This window comes from Nesoenas mayeri (assembly GCF_963082525.1).
Source record: "Nesoenas mayeri genome assembly, chromosome: 2".
NCBI classification, from domain to species: domain Eukaryota; kingdom Metazoa; phylum Chordata; class Aves; order Columbiformes; family Columbidae; genus Nesoenas; species Nesoenas mayeri.
In genome coordinates, this window is record NC_137543.1 from 144,497,323 (window position 1) to 144,513,124 (window position 15,802).

General features: G+C 35.3%; 1 protein-coding gene across 1 annotated transcript in view; it reads right to left on the bottom strand.

Moving 5' to 3' along the window:
* The window catches only part of DNAJC1 (DnaJ heat shock protein family (Hsp40) member C1), a 103,603-nt gene that overhangs the window by 39,889 nt on the left and 47,912 nt on the right, over nucleotides 1–15,802 (bottom strand). Inside the window, exons 5-7 of the mRNA XM_080339716.1 lie at nucleotides 15,369–15,466; nucleotides 14,144–14,237; nucleotides 4,950–5,040 (exon numbers count right to left, since the gene is read on the bottom strand). Of these exons, the coding sequence (XP_080195842.1) occupies nucleotides 4,950–5,040; nucleotides 14,144–14,237; nucleotides 15,369–15,466 (283 nt within the window). The remainder of the gene's footprint in view (nucleotides 1–4,949; nucleotides 5,041–14,143; nucleotides 14,238–15,368; nucleotides 15,467–15,802) is intronic.

Here is a 15,802-nt window from a genome sequence, read left to right on the forward strand (position 1 = left end):
GGAAAATAAACAAAGCATTGACAGCATTAAAATTCATTTAAAACATGACAGAAAAAACTCACTTGCATGTACAGTAACACAGTCAGATAGAACACAAGAGACCTGGAAGTCTGGAAAAATAAGGTTTTGACAGTCTATTGAAAAAATGGAGTAAATGATATTCAATATTAACGCAAATTAGGGGCAAACACTCATATGCTTTTAAAAAAAGCCCAAACACTTCTGTACTCATAATAAAGCCAATGGGATTATATGAATGCATCCCAAATTGGAGACAGATAGATACGTTTGCTGTAATGAGACCTAGAAGCAAGGGGTTTTTTTGAGTAAACTGACTAGAAACATACTCAGAGGAAAAAAATGAAAGACATCAAACCCTACAGCATGTGAGAAAATTTTTGTAATTGAGGATATATTCATCGCTGAGTATCTACCCACCACAAAGCTTCCTCTACCCCCCAAATCCCTCATCCCCATAATATGAAAGAGTTAGAAATAAACCTTCAATACCTGAAAGCTAATTTGCCTTCCAACAAACACATAATGAAACACACATGCCTCTTTCAAAGGAACCTTGTGACACTGTATATTAGTGCAATATTTTTCACAAAATCGGAAGGAAGTTTTGCAGGGGGAAGCACATATAGCCTAGTTGAAACAACTGGAAAAAACACATGAGCTTGCAAGTTCCCAATCCTTCCAGCAGGCCTGCCAGAACAATCAGTGAAACAGATGATACTTAGTTTGCCATAATTAGGCTTCAGAAGTAACAATTAAGTGATCAGAACTTTCATACCCATGCTGACCAAAAAAGCATGCATTACATGAATTTTCTCTGAACATGCCTGTCAGCAAATCATCACTGCATTTTGGCAGGGATCAATGCTAAACACAGTTTCTAAGATATTTATCAACTATTCGGAAGTAAATGTAAAGACACATGTAAAGACACCTTCAGCATAGTGCTAGACTACATAAAAATTGGGTCAAAATGGTTTGTAGCGAAGAGGAAAGTACAGGAACAAGTAGGAACATGGACTCGCTGGTAGTCTGGGACCAATAAAATCAGAAGCATTTTTGAGAATTACTTGGTTAAGGAACTTATGCCACATCTGCACTGTGTGACAGGAACCTTTGATGTAAGTTATGGTGGACAAATGAGCTGAAATGAGCTGTGAGTGCAATGGAAACTAAGGTAACCTATGATTCTGTTAAACAGAACAGCAATTATAGATGAAACATGATTTTATAATCAGAAGATGACAAAGATTAGAACACTATATACAAACCCAGGGTCCAATACTTACAGCTACATTGGAAAACTAGAGTACAGAAAATCCAGAGGCTAAAGAAATGCTTTACAAAAAGAAAACCTCCAGATAATAAAACTTTTTTTTTTAAGCCCAGAAAAATGCTAGTAATGAACAACCGAAAGCTACAGCTAGAGAAAGCCATATTGAAATTAAGTTATAACGATACAACAGTAAAATTAACTGTCTGAACAAACCATCAAAAACCAGAAGGCATCTCAAGGTTTTCTGATCAATATTTCTCTTGCATAAAAGGATGCTAAAGTGCGTCACTGGTACAAGTGAAACAAGACAAGCCACGAGAATCACTATTTTCCACTGATGTCTTCTACCTCTAAGTTTCATGAAACAATATTAAAAGCTACTCAAGCAACATGCTATATTCCATGCTGTCTGGAAAGGGAGAGCCACCAAGCCTAACAAAACAATCAAATGCATTGAAGGTTTCACTACTGCTCTGGATTTTTCACGACAGGCACTTAGTTAAGACACATCTTACTATAAAGCCTTTTACAGAGGTAGAAATAACTCTATAGGTATCATGATAAAACCCCAATACAAAAAGGCAGCTTGGAATGCAGCCATGGGGCTGGTAACTTTGTATTTCAGTTAAAGTTTGAATGGTGGGGGTGAGAAAATAATCAAAACAACTAAGTACCTTTCAACATGGTTTATAAATAGAAACAAAACAGTTTCTTGCCATGGACTGTTCCAGACGCCTTGTACATCCGGGCAAGAAGTCTGGATATACAATGCAAATATGTTCGGTAACTGGGATGCCAGTGAAGAGTTCACTCGCAATAGGTGCTACTTCTTTCAAAAGGCATATTTTAAATATAAATTTAAGTGTTCATATGGAAGGTCAGGAAAAACAAACATAAGAACAGAAAGTAAGACAACTACAAAGGCTAAGTATAAAGAATGAGAAATAGATGCATTTTCCCCCACAATGGATGTGGTTGAAAGACGTATTCCATGCAAGAAAAGAAACAGTAGAACTGCTAGAATTTGTCTTGATAACTACTCAAACCTGGCAATTTAAGTTTAAAAACTGGCAGTTATCTGTCCTGACAATGTATATCTAAGTCTTCTCAGTAAAATGACTACTCAGTTCAGCTAATAAATGTTCTTTTTTACATCCTACGACTATGAAGAACAGGGCTATTTATTGTTACAGAATCATTCCCTAATGCAGGAATTACATGCATGTGTGACACTACGGGACAGGCAGAAGTTAACAGAGAGTTTATTAATTAAAGCACTTTCAAGGGCATTAGAAAATATACAGCACACCATTTCTATTTTTCCACATAAAGAACTCCGGTCTCTGTAATTCCATACAAAACCACATTTCCTAAAAACATAATGTCTGTATTGTAAGTTGCTATGTTTTTTGTAAGGTAAAGTTGTACAGTTGCTATATTTTACTAAGATAGTAATGACTGTTTTGAATGGCTCAAGAAGTTATAAGAACCACTGCAAAACTGCCAGAAAATTAAATTAAAATTGTGTGACTCACCAAGAAAGTACTTTTTCACACTTCTTACAAATATAGCACTTTAATGACATCTCAATACTGTCCTCTCTTTCCTACTTCGCAAATTATATTTTCCTCCTCCAGTACCCTTCTCTGGTTTAATTCAAGCCACCTACAGAATATTGTGCTATTTCAGCAGGAAAACAGATAGATATGGGGGTAAACTAGCAATTAGGTCATGAGAAAACAAGCACTGTAAACCAGCAATTGCTAATCTGCATGAGATACATTTACTCAGTTAGATAGATGGAACTGTTATTAAGAACTCACATTCCACGGATGGTTTCTAAAATTAAGAAGGGGACAAACAAAATGCACATTTGGTGATTTACAACCTTTCTATGCTAATTGCGAAGTGACAGTGCAGAAGAATAATATAATGAAATAAACACATTTAAGAGATGCTTTGCATGCAAGCTTCAGGAAAAAAAATTATACTTTTTTTTTTGCCTACACTAACATAGATGCATGTCTTGTTCTTCTCTTGAGAGTCTTATTTCTTTTTAAAAAAGTTAACCGACAGCTCATTCTGCTGTCCAGCAATAGCACTGCTATGCCTGACCAAATTAAATCTGTGCCAGATTTCAACCTCTGCTGTTTCCAGGTGGTCACTCTCAATCCTGCCAGCAGGTCTGCCATGGGAGGGCAAGATGCTGACCAGTGAGACTGATGAGCACATGAGTGATGTTGGGTCAGCTGGCAGACATGGGGCCACACACCAGGTCACAGCTGGGAGCATGACAGGGGACAAGGTGGTGCTTCTGTGAGGTGGGGGTGACCTGCAGGGGAGGTGTGCCAAACCTCCACCTCTCACCTGTGGGCACTGCTGCTGGAGATAACAAGAAAAAGTGACCCTCACATGACACCTGGCAGAGGAGAAACCCTGAAAAGTTCACATGTGGTCTTTCAGTGAAACACAGGAACACACACACTACAATTTTAATGACTTTACACTTTCATTTGCACTTCTGTTTTAAAAAAACAGTCCCTTTAAAACAGTAGTTCACAGATTTCAGTGAAGAATGAATGCCAGCTATTCTGAACAAAGGCAATACGTTACTATTTGACAATTTAACAAGTTTTTAATAACCCAAGTCAAGACCCTTTTCAAGGGCCCATTTTGTGGTAGGTATCTCAAACATAATGGCAGGCCTCCCTAACAAGCATTAAATGCATTATTTTGCTAGATTTGGCCTGGGTCCATGATGCTCACTGAGGTGCTGAATGTTATCCATTTTCTCAAAACAGATTCAGCTACAGATAAGTTAGAAATTATCACCGACACTGGATGTCTTTGCTGATTTTACAAAATTAAGCTATTTTGTAAATATAAATAACGCAGCTGTATTTTAAGTGTCTAAAGGCTTACATATACTCAAAGCTAGTAAATTATTATAGGCCACTCAATGCACTTGTCAGAATAAAGGAACTTAAAAGCATGCACTTAAGTACAGTAAATAAAGCAAGCACACACATACAAACACAGAAAAACTTTTAAAATTGTCTTCAGAAGAGGGTAGTTTTAATAACTGGCAAAAGCAAATAAGTGAAAGAAAAAAATTAAAAGTCACCTATAATTATTCTGAATGCTTTATGAAGAGAAATGCTAATTGCCTTCTCTGGTCTTTTGTAAGAATGTAAAGACTTTAAGGCATTTATTTCAACAATAGCATGAATGTATCTCTGAAGGCTACATCCATGCATTTGGAAATTTAAATTATGTTCAATTTATATAAAAAAATTACTCAATATGCACAAAATTATTAAACATATTATTTAAAACAAATATTTATAGACAAAGAGAATACAAGAATGCTCAAGATACAAGAGGTCACTTCTGGAAATGTATACTTTGAGATCTATACATTTGAGATTTCCCTCTCCTGTAAAGCAACATTTCTAGCAAAGTATGCTTTTGTTGTTACCAGCAGCCTACTGCAAAATTAGTCACAAAATTAAGAGCTTATTTAAATTCAACAGCAGTACAGAAAGATATAAAGCACATATTTTAGAAGATCATAAAAATGTTTGCTCACATACATCCTGTGTAGTAGGCAAATCATATTACATCTTTGTTTATTAAGACAGTGGTAAAAACTCACTCTGAAGTGTTTCAAGTTCAGCCTTAGCCAGGGCATCTTCTTTCGCCTTCATTTTTGTTTCTTTATATTCTACATATAATTGTCTGGCATCCTTTAAGAAAACGTTGCAATGGCATTAGCATCCTTATACAAACAAGTTATTGCAATGGCTCTGTTTTAAGTGCTCAATTAACCTCACAAAAAAATTAAGGTTCATTCATTTCCTTGAGTTACAGTTATTCTCAGTATAGAAAGTATTTGTTTAGAATATAGAACTTTTGTGTAATAAAGGTTCAAATGTAATAGTGTTGATATTATAGACTATGATGCTTACAGAGAACCTGAAAAGCAAAACGGTTAGAAAAACATTTCTGATCACTGCCTACAGCTTTGCTCACATTAGCAATCTGGAAGTTCAAGGAAAACAAGAAGTTTTTAATTAGTGTGTACAGGGGCAGACAAAGGCAATTGCTAGGCAACAGTTGTCTTATAGTGAACTCATTACTGTAACACTAACTGCTTGTTCCAAAATCCAACTTGTTCCACCCCCTCTCTCCCTTTTTTAAAATGAACTACTACCTGACTATTCAAGTGTTGAAATTATGCAAGTTTTTTTCTGCAAAGTTTAGATTCTAATCTGAAATCTATTTGACAAATTTACACATAAAACTAGAAGTCCTGTCACAAATCTCACAATAAGTTACACATTTCCAGTCTCGGATGAATTACTAATTAGAGATTTGCATTGTAAGCCTCCCAATACTAACAACCAGATTGCTGAAGTAAGAGGTACGGAGAGTTTTCTTACTCTCACTTACTACTTTAAGAGATTTCTATATGCATTTTAAAACAAAGCAATGAATCTAAAATAGAAATACTGAAATACACAAATTATTACTTATCATTTCCAAGCACACAGAACATCTATTGTATTAAATCAAAATTAATTATAGTGTTAGATAAACCTAACTTTAGTTCCTTATAGCCAAAAATAATTGTATTGCTGTCATTATATTAACAGTCTGACTTTTTATACACAAAGGGTTATATAAATTTTAATATAGAATATATTGTAAAATATCAGTAAATATTTTTAGAATGTCAACTATAATCCTACAAGTTTGAACAAAATCTGGTGTCATTAAATAGGAAATAAGACATCTTAATACATTTTGAAAATAAAAACGGAGGTAAGCAGTCGTTATTGCTGCATCTAGCAGTAGAAATCCAGAAACATTGCTTCCTGTAAAGATGCTACAACACAAGAGCTGTTCTTTGCATTATTCTGACATCTGTCCCTTCAAATACACTTGCGGGAGATGGGACAACACCAGGCTGAGTCACAACCCAGTTCTGAGCACAACTTTGTAAGGTTTTGGAGACATCTCACTGATCCAGACCAGCACACCTGAAGAACACCTTTCTCTCTATTTGTCTGTATATTTGGGTACAGGAAATGTGAAGTTCCATTTATCTGACAGGTTTATGTAGAAGATCACAGAGCACAGATGAAATTTTAAAGGCTTTACATAATTATTGCTGCTGGAACGTAGCCAATGAGAGCATCACACGTGCTTACAATTTTGGCTTTGGAGATGGAGAAGGCGGTGGTTTGGGTGGTTTTACTAGAAATGGGGCAAAAAAACATGTATAGGAACAGGAGGACAACCATTAACATCAATGTTTTGAGGAAACATATTCTGTGTCTATGTTATAACATTGAATGACAAAATCAGGATCGGCATTGGTTTTCAGTTTACCTGAAATATGAATTCTCTACCACATATGGAAACTTCCTTGCACTCTCCAGATTGGACTATTTGCATAATTAAGAAACAGCGATCACTGTAATGGTTAACTTCTGCTCTAAGTTTGAGACATTTGGGTTGCGTGGCATATACAGGACTCAGACATACTGATATCCAAAAAATGCTTTTGTTTAAGGCTATGATTTCAAAATGGCTACAATTAACCGCCATTTAAATTTAACCCATTTGACACTGAAAGCCAATATTTGATGCTAAATTCTGGTGTAAAATCCATTATTGCTTGTGGGATCTCCAGACAGCAGGCACTAGGGGGTAACTGTCAATCTCTCCAGCACGTCAATCACTGAACAATTGGAAATGTGGCTCAGATGAAAATGAGACACAATAGCCGAACAACAAAGAAAACTAGTCAGAAGCACATAAATGAAATTTAGCAGTATTCTTGCTTTATAGATATAAAATGGATTACCACTGCAAAAGGAGTAATATCCAGGTAACAAAGGCACCGTGAGTCTTTTATCTCATTAATCACAGTTTATTATGGCTGATACCATAATCACTAAAAAAGGGGAAACTGCACATTTTGAAGCACAGATAAAAATGTATACATATAAAGCAAAGGAAAAAAGAACCAAATAAATGTAATAAAAATGGATTTTTAAGATTTGAAAATCAAATACTTCCCACAAAAGCATAAGAAATGGCTCTACAGGTTGTAAAGAAAAAATAAAAGACATTCTTGAGTAAAGATTTTAGCCACAGACACAAACTATGTGGGTACTAGCCCTTATTCGTCAAAATGAAAGAAAACACTGGAAAACAGTTTAAAATAGGAAGTTCTTTGAAGAAAGAACTTCTGCCTTAACATAAATAAGCACATTTCAGTTTACTCCTCATTAGTTTTAAATAACATCCATGTAAACAAGAATATTAGTTTTCAAGCATATTCAGTTTTGGTAGTAAGAATATTTCCAAACAGATTTATGTTTAGATTTTTTACTTTTCCAAAGTGATAGATTTAAGCAGTCATTTTGCCTCAATATGAACATTTTAGGGCCCTAAAAACAATGGCAATATAGATACAGGCTTTTCCGATCCAATCTAACGTTCTTTCCCGATTCAGTAATAATTTTTCTTTTAGAGGATCTTTTCCCAAACGGCTAAAAACATGTACAACACATCAGAATTTTACACTTGATGTATTCTTTACCTTCCATAAGTAATAAACATAAGAAAAGCAATGTTTTTGTCCTTCTAGGGGTGGAAGGGAACAGAGGAAAGAGACACACAAACACAAACCTTGCAACTGCTATAACTAAAAGCTCCAGCTTACCTAATAGAAAGTATTTTGTTCTCATTTGGAGGAATTTTATAAGTTTCCAAAAAATAATATCAACACAAATACATTACTTTTCTTCACCATCAGAGCAGTAATATGTATGTAGTTAATAAAAAAAAAAAAGCCCTAATGTATGCTCATTTATTATACGAAGATTTTGAACAGAATGAAAAATGAGTGTAGTAGAAACGTAAAATTCTGTTATTATTATTTCCAAATGATAGTTCAACTGCCATGTATCAGAAGCTCCTGTGATTACCCTCATACTTCACTGAAAATTCCAAAAAGTGTTGCAAAAGCAAAAACAATTGACAAACACTTCATTAACATATTTTCAATATTTTAACCACAATTAAGAACTAAGAATTTTGAAAAATTATTGTTTTAGTTCCTCTTTACATCAGCACCACCTCATGCCAATAAATTTGAGACTGCAAAGACAAAGCTGCACTTGAGTTATGCAGAAACACAGAAATTCTTGATACTGGATTTTTAAGGGATTTCTAATCTTTGTTTGGGGGTTTGGGTTGAGGTTTTTTGTGAGGTTTTGAGGTTTTATGTTTTATTTCCGTTCCCCTGTTTGTTGATTCTAAATCAACACATACAGTATTTATTCAAACTGTACTAATTCCAGAACAAAAACCTTCAGTTCTGCGTAAGTAAGACTCAGCCACTATGGCCTCTCCTGGACTTCTGGATAGGGTGATGAGCTTATGTTGGTTTGTTTGCTTTGTGGGTTTCTTTCCCCTCCGGTTAATTTTCCTGGCTTTCTGGCCTACCTCAGAAATACTAGAGATGAGGAGAAATAAAGCAAACATTGGAAACAACTTGCTGTATTGGCCATATATGAATCTTCATTACAGATTTTGTGATAGAATGAGCTTTACATTTTACTTCTCTGGGCGAGGGTCCAGTGCAAACAAAATGCAGCACCTCAAAATTTACAGTTAATTGGAAACTTTCACACAAGCATACTTAAAATCAGTATAGTGAAATTATTTTCTTTGCATTAATTGTTATGACATCAATCTGTAGACTTATACAGAAATAACTGGATGAAGTTGTAGAACTAATTTTTTCTCTTTTTGAGTACAGCATTCTTGTACAGCTTGTACAAAAAATATGAAAAAAAAAAAAGGAGTACAATTAAAATTACCACAACATCTGACCTTCAATTTGCTATTTCTACATAACAAAAATGCCAACCATTATACCAGAGCAAAACCACTCTTTTGATGGATTTATAAACTAGTCACACCAATGTGTTATGGTAAGAAACAATGTTTAAAGAAATGTTAAACATTATTATTTATATTTTTCCTTGGCATTTTTACATGTTTACTCAATGGCAAACTAGTAAATAAACACGGAATTTCTTCCTTTAGAATCACAAAATAATGCTTTGACCTTGGAATAATACCAGGCATGGCCTGAAGCGTGGGCATCCCACACCCACACTAGTGAAACAACAGCAGCCAGAAGGGACAACCAAGGCCGATGCTGCAAGGCGTCCTGGCACCCAGTGACACCTCTGCAGGCTCACACCCCAACAGAACAGCCCCGTTAACCGAGAGCCAGTGTCACCTCGGGCACACGAACTACCCTGGAGCTCCACTCCTCTAACGTGTGTGCTGGGATATGCAGATAGACAGCGAGTGCTTCTAAGGAGCTGAACAAAATTGGCTGCCACAGAACAGGCAATTAAAGGAAAATTTCTTTAATGTCTTACGTTTACTTGAAACTTTTACTATGCAGGAAAGCACATTTCATCTCCAGAGGTTCAGACAGCACCCGGCTAGACGCAAATTATTTTTGCTCACTTGCATACACCCAGAATACTTGTTTTACCATCCACTCTCCTCTGACCTGCTTCTAAGCTTCTAATTGACCTCAGGGTCAAGAGCTTCATCCCTACTTTGGTTCTCCAGCAGCTGCAAAATAGCAAGAAGCAGAGCAAATGGGCAATCACTTGTGCCACACAACCTGCAATTGCTGGCTCCCCACAACTGACATCAACATTGGTGCTGTACACTAAGTCGAAACATGTCAAAACCCTGTAAAGCTGGGAGTTAAGGAGATATTTAACCTTACTGACTTGAATAAATCCCTTAAAAAAAAATCTTTTTAAAGGCATACATTATTAAGTGCAATAAATTGTATTTTAATCTCATACAACGATTTTATATAAAGTCATATGTGAAGACAAAAACAACCCACATGAATGTTTGCTGACCTAATCAAATCTTGCTTAGAAGCTAACTTTGCCAAAGGAGATGCCCTGCTGGCAAAGCCTCTCAAGTTTAATGACACATTGCCAATCCGTTTAAGGCCAAAGCTGAACCATTTCTAAACAGGTGTTGAAATGTAATCAAGGATTAAAAGAAAACCTGAGGAAAAAATGCCAAGAAATTAAACACCTCTGGGTCACTAGTTTGAATCTATTCCAGACTACTAAATCAGCTACAGTAATTACCATCTGGTAGTCTACATAAAAATAAATTACTGGCCTTTTTGTTTTAATTCACTTCGTGCTACACAAAGGTCTTTATAAACAACAGTTTCAATTGCAATTGAAGGCTTTGTTGATAATCTAACTAGGTTATAGCCAGTGCAGCTACGTACTGGGCTTGAACCGCCTTCTCATTACTGGTGAGGCACCAGAAGTTCTGCCCACTGTTCACTGCTCAGGTGTACGAGCTATGTCTACGTTATTATGGACAGAAAGTAACAGGAAACTTTATTTTCTTAAGAATCCATTTCTGCCTGAAACAAACAAAAATGCCTTCTGCTTCATTACACTGAGGACAACAGCAAGTTTATAATTTAACTAATAAACACATCTCCTAGTGCTAACTGGCATTGGTGAGGTTCGTGTAAAAGTAAAGACATTCATTGCTATGCTTCAGCACATTAAGGTGGAAGAAAAGTAGTTGACAGGAACACTATCAAACACTCCTATCTTCAGCTTTCTGAAGGAGAAATTTTGTGAAGAAAAATTAACAACATTTTTAAGAAAGACTACTCTTCCTAAGCTGTATGTCTGCACATTCAAAGAAAAAACTCTCGTCAGCTCTTTTGGGAATAAACTGCAATTTACACATGACTGTTCTCCCACAAAAGAAAAGTATACCTACCACCACTGTCTATTCTGTATTGCTCTCACCATTTGAACTGAAATCCTTGTACACTGTATTTAGCTGGTTTATTTCTTTGTAAGAACAATTTCCAGTTCCAATAAGCATTTTAATTGAGTTTTGTTTCCTTTCTTCTTCATCTTTTATTTTTTTAAGTATATACCCTTCTTTCAGGTCATTCTCATGAAAGAGTAAACTATAAATGACCTTAGAAAAAATTTGCATTATTTTCCTATCTTTTCCTTGAGCCTACATTATAAGAATTAAACTTGGTAATAGTCAATGTAATTTACACTCCATTTAATGTTTCTTTCACACCACAGATATTTGATTTATGATACATTTTATGTATTCTTTTCCCTTTGCTTCTTCAAACAAGCTTAAAGATGCTGTTTACACCCCCAAATTTAACTAAACTAAATGCGTGGATATAAAAGCCGATATAGTCTCTCTCAAAATACAATTGTCAACAGTTTAAAAAAACCAATCAGTTTTTAGTTTCTCTCACCCTCCTCTCACCCATTTTTCTTCCCATTTCTTGACATAAAATGCAGACTACGATAAAATGGCATAGGCCACCACAAGGGCATACAAACAAAGCATTTTTCTTCAGTAAAGGCCCACCTTAATTATTTTAAGTGCCTCCTTCTGAAATCTGGCATTTTGAAGGAGGAGGGGAAGTAGGAGAAAGACACTCAACTGGATAAATGAGAGCCAGGCATAGGCAGAAGCTCAGCAACCTGAATCCTGCGACAGAACAGTTGTAAATAGAATATTCACATTAACTAATGGGGGGGGGGGAGAGGGCGAGATGGATGGCAGGTAAAAGGAATCAATACAAGTGGCAAAAAGTCTAAATTGACCTCTCCTTATGGTTTTTGGTATGTTCTTTTTTCTGTTGTTCATTTGGTTTTGTGGGTGTGGGGTTTGGTTTTTGGTTTGGTTTGGGTTTTTTGGTCTTAAGTTTTCTTTGAGGAAGACCTTGTGTACACAGGCAGGTGGTTTTGTTTTTCTCATGTGAGGAAGCAGTTCAGCTGTTTCAATGACAGGGCTTCAAAAAAAACCTAGTGGCAGAAGCAACATTTAATTAAAAGTATTGCTAACTCTTACCCTTTTTTGTCCCAAACGTAGCTCATTTAAATATCGATGCATTTTTAAAAGTTAATCTACAATTGCATTAGTAGCAAATGAATGACAGCCAACTTTGAAAATAACTTGTTGGCTCTGAAATGACTGAAGAAATCATTTACACTGACTCATTAAACAACTAAAATCTATAGCAGCCATCCCTATGTCAACACCTTGTTAAATAATCTGCATGTGTAACTAGCACATGTAACACTATTCAGTATCTGTAGACTCTTATCTTCCAGATGAACTGCCCCAGTGCTACTACTTATGCTGAAAGCCTGAAATACTCTGAAATCTCAAGCCTGTGTTAGTGTACTATTGAAGAGAAAAGCATTTATATTCGAAACAAGATCTCTGTACCAGGGCATAATCACAGAAGTATAGCTACTTTTTTTGCTATATGTTGGTAATTACAACTAAGGCAGAACTTGTTAAAACCTTAAATACAACTCAAAAAGAGCCCAGACATCTCTGTCCAACTAGCTACAACATAAAGGTATCTTTTGTACCATCATTTCAGAAAACATCTCCAACACGAAGACACTGCTGCTCTTATGTACTTCAGGAGAGATAACACTTCTTTAAGTATTGTTAACTAATATGCTACAGTAACTCATTTCAGGTACCTGAAGTCCTGAATATGCTCAAAATTGAAGATTACTTGTACTTTGCTGCATTTTAACTTACTTAATCAGCAGGTCATCTTAAACAACAACAAAACAAACTCCAGAGTTAAGCAGTAACGTAAGTTATATGTGGGATGATTTACTCTAGAAACCCATCTCTTGGCTTCTTCCCTGCTCGGAATTCCCCCTCTTTCCACTTCCCTGCCACCAGATCCCTACTTTCTGGGGCTCCAATTTGCCATGAGCTATTTGATAGCTTTTTTTCCACTACCATTAATTTAATGGATTTAAAATCTACAGGAAAAAGGCACTGGCTAGGTGTCTACAAAGTGTGAAACATCATGTTTGTTGTATTCATCTTTTCTGCCTATTCTGGCAGACATAGACCTGCTTTTTGAACAGGAAAATCTGAAAGCTGTTACACTGACTTGTTATCTTAATATCATAAAAATGAGAAAATGACACCTTAGAAAGATTATAAGAAGTCCTATTTAAAATTCACCTTGCATTCCCTGATCTGTATTCATTAGCAGCGACAAAGGTATTTAAAGCAAATGGGTGTATTCAAAGGAAATTAAAAGAAAGAGCATGTGAAATTAAAAAAGTTATTCTGCTAACTTACATTGGATGAATATCAGCTAAATTTTACAGTTCATAGTATTAGATTTAAAAACACAACAGCGGGCAACTCCACCACATTTATGCTTCTAAATTACAACCATACCTTTGTTACTTCACCTTAGTAATTTCAGGTATCAATTTATATCATTTTTCAGTGACTCAAAAAAAAAGCTCAATCAAAAAAAATTACACTGTTCCCCCAAATTTAAATGACATATTAATATTTCCTATGACAACACAGCATTGCCTATTTGAGATAAAAACACTTTCGTTAACAGATTGATTAAAAGACATTGCTATTCCTAATTAGATGTATTACAGCATTTCTCCCCCATCATTCACTCTGGTGGTTTTCCTTAGCAAGATCTGCTGCTGAATTCCGTAACATTTTAAGATTAATATCAATTTAAAATATTTTCATATTTTGATGAACTTATGACATTAAATTTGCCTCCAAAGAGTAATTTTTTAATATATGCATAAATATATCATACATGCTTTAGTCAGAAAATCCATAAAAAACACTGCTACACATCTGATTCTGCATAATAACACCATCAAGAAAAATAAAATAACTTAAAATCATTACTATTACCTGAAATAGCTGAGGTAAAGCTTTCACAGTGAGACAGAACCATATTCCCAGTTTGCATGGAAGCAAATCATGCCACTGTGGCTTGTCTGGGACCCTGTAGTCAAATAAAATCGTAAGTTTTTCATTACTGCCACACTATGTTAAAGTCAGAACCTTCCCATTATCCTTTAAGACGATTAGCACTTGTCCAGTCCTATAAAAATGTGTAACTACATAACATTAAAGATACATTTTGAATATTTAATTCAAAATACATAACAGCTAACTTGCAATCATCACAGTATTTTAATCTCTTTAAAAGGGCTTGCTTTCAAGAAAATAAATTCATGAGCCACATAATCACTTTAAGTTAAAAACAGAAAACAAATGAACAAACAAAACTTAAAAAAAAAAAGAAAAAGAAAAAAAAGAAAAAAGAAAGGGTGGGGGGTGTAGGGAAAAAAACCTCCAGCTTCAACCAAGTGTTCACAAGTGCTGACAACCAGATATGAAGACTGTAGCATAAACAAAACAATACATAAAAATTAATGTCATTTGCAGTTCACTGGAGCATTACTCACTGATGTCATCAGGAAAGACGACAGGCAGAATGGTCTCTGATCTCCATCCTGCATTGATCCAGTTCATGCCCCTGCTGTGTGAACTATTTAAATACTTTATTTCTTTCTATGAATCAATAGAAGAAATGGTGGTATCTTTTGGAGTGTCCTGAAAGTCACTATTTCCCTACGCATTTCTTAATAAACAATGGTGTTAGAAGCCTTCACCAACACACTTAAGTTAACCAGATAAAAAGCACTAAATCAGGCAAGCATTAAAACCTTATAAAATCCCCTTGCTTGGTATGGTAATAAGCTAAAGCTTAGATAAATTGAAATTTTTAAACTGTAATCAAAGGCAAAAATCTTCGAAGATGGAAAAAGTTTTGAAATCTTCCAAAAATCAACTTGTAAAAATCATACCCCTCTATAAGCCCAATACTATTAATTCAGCCTCAATCTTTCAATTGTTGTTGATCCGCTGAATAAACACTGTGCATTTATTCACAAATCAAAACCTGAAAACACATCTAAACTGGCACACTTTATATCAGCAATAACCGGTACTACAAATTATTATTTTTTCCTCATAAAATGTTTCAAAGATGCAACAAGAAAAGGACAGAACTAAAGCAGGAGCTGAGAAAATGTTTCAAAATGCAGAAGACAAGAGAGTTCCTTCCCACCTTTCATTTTTGTCCAGAGCAGAAAGTTTGGTTTCATCGGCACTCCTGCCGCCTGTTTTTTTCTTCTTCTCTCTCTTTTTTCTGCTAAGCAGTTCATCCTTGAGGCAGAAAGAACGACGGTTACAGGTTATCATTAACATGTAAACCACAAATGTTACTGGGACTCTTCTGTGAAGGGTAAACAGTAGAGTAGCATTTATGCAAATGTATCTAGGGGTCCTACATGATTAAGTAAAATGATCTATCTTAACAATAACTGTTGCCATGGTATCCAGTCCTTAAACACACATGAAGTCCAGTTCTGTCACTCATGTGTATCTCCATAGCAATCAAAGTTTTCTAAGAGGAGAAAGCATTCAACTTGCCTCCTTTCTCATTCATCAACTTCAATAACACAGTGGAAAATAAAAAAAGTAAATAGATGCTAATATATG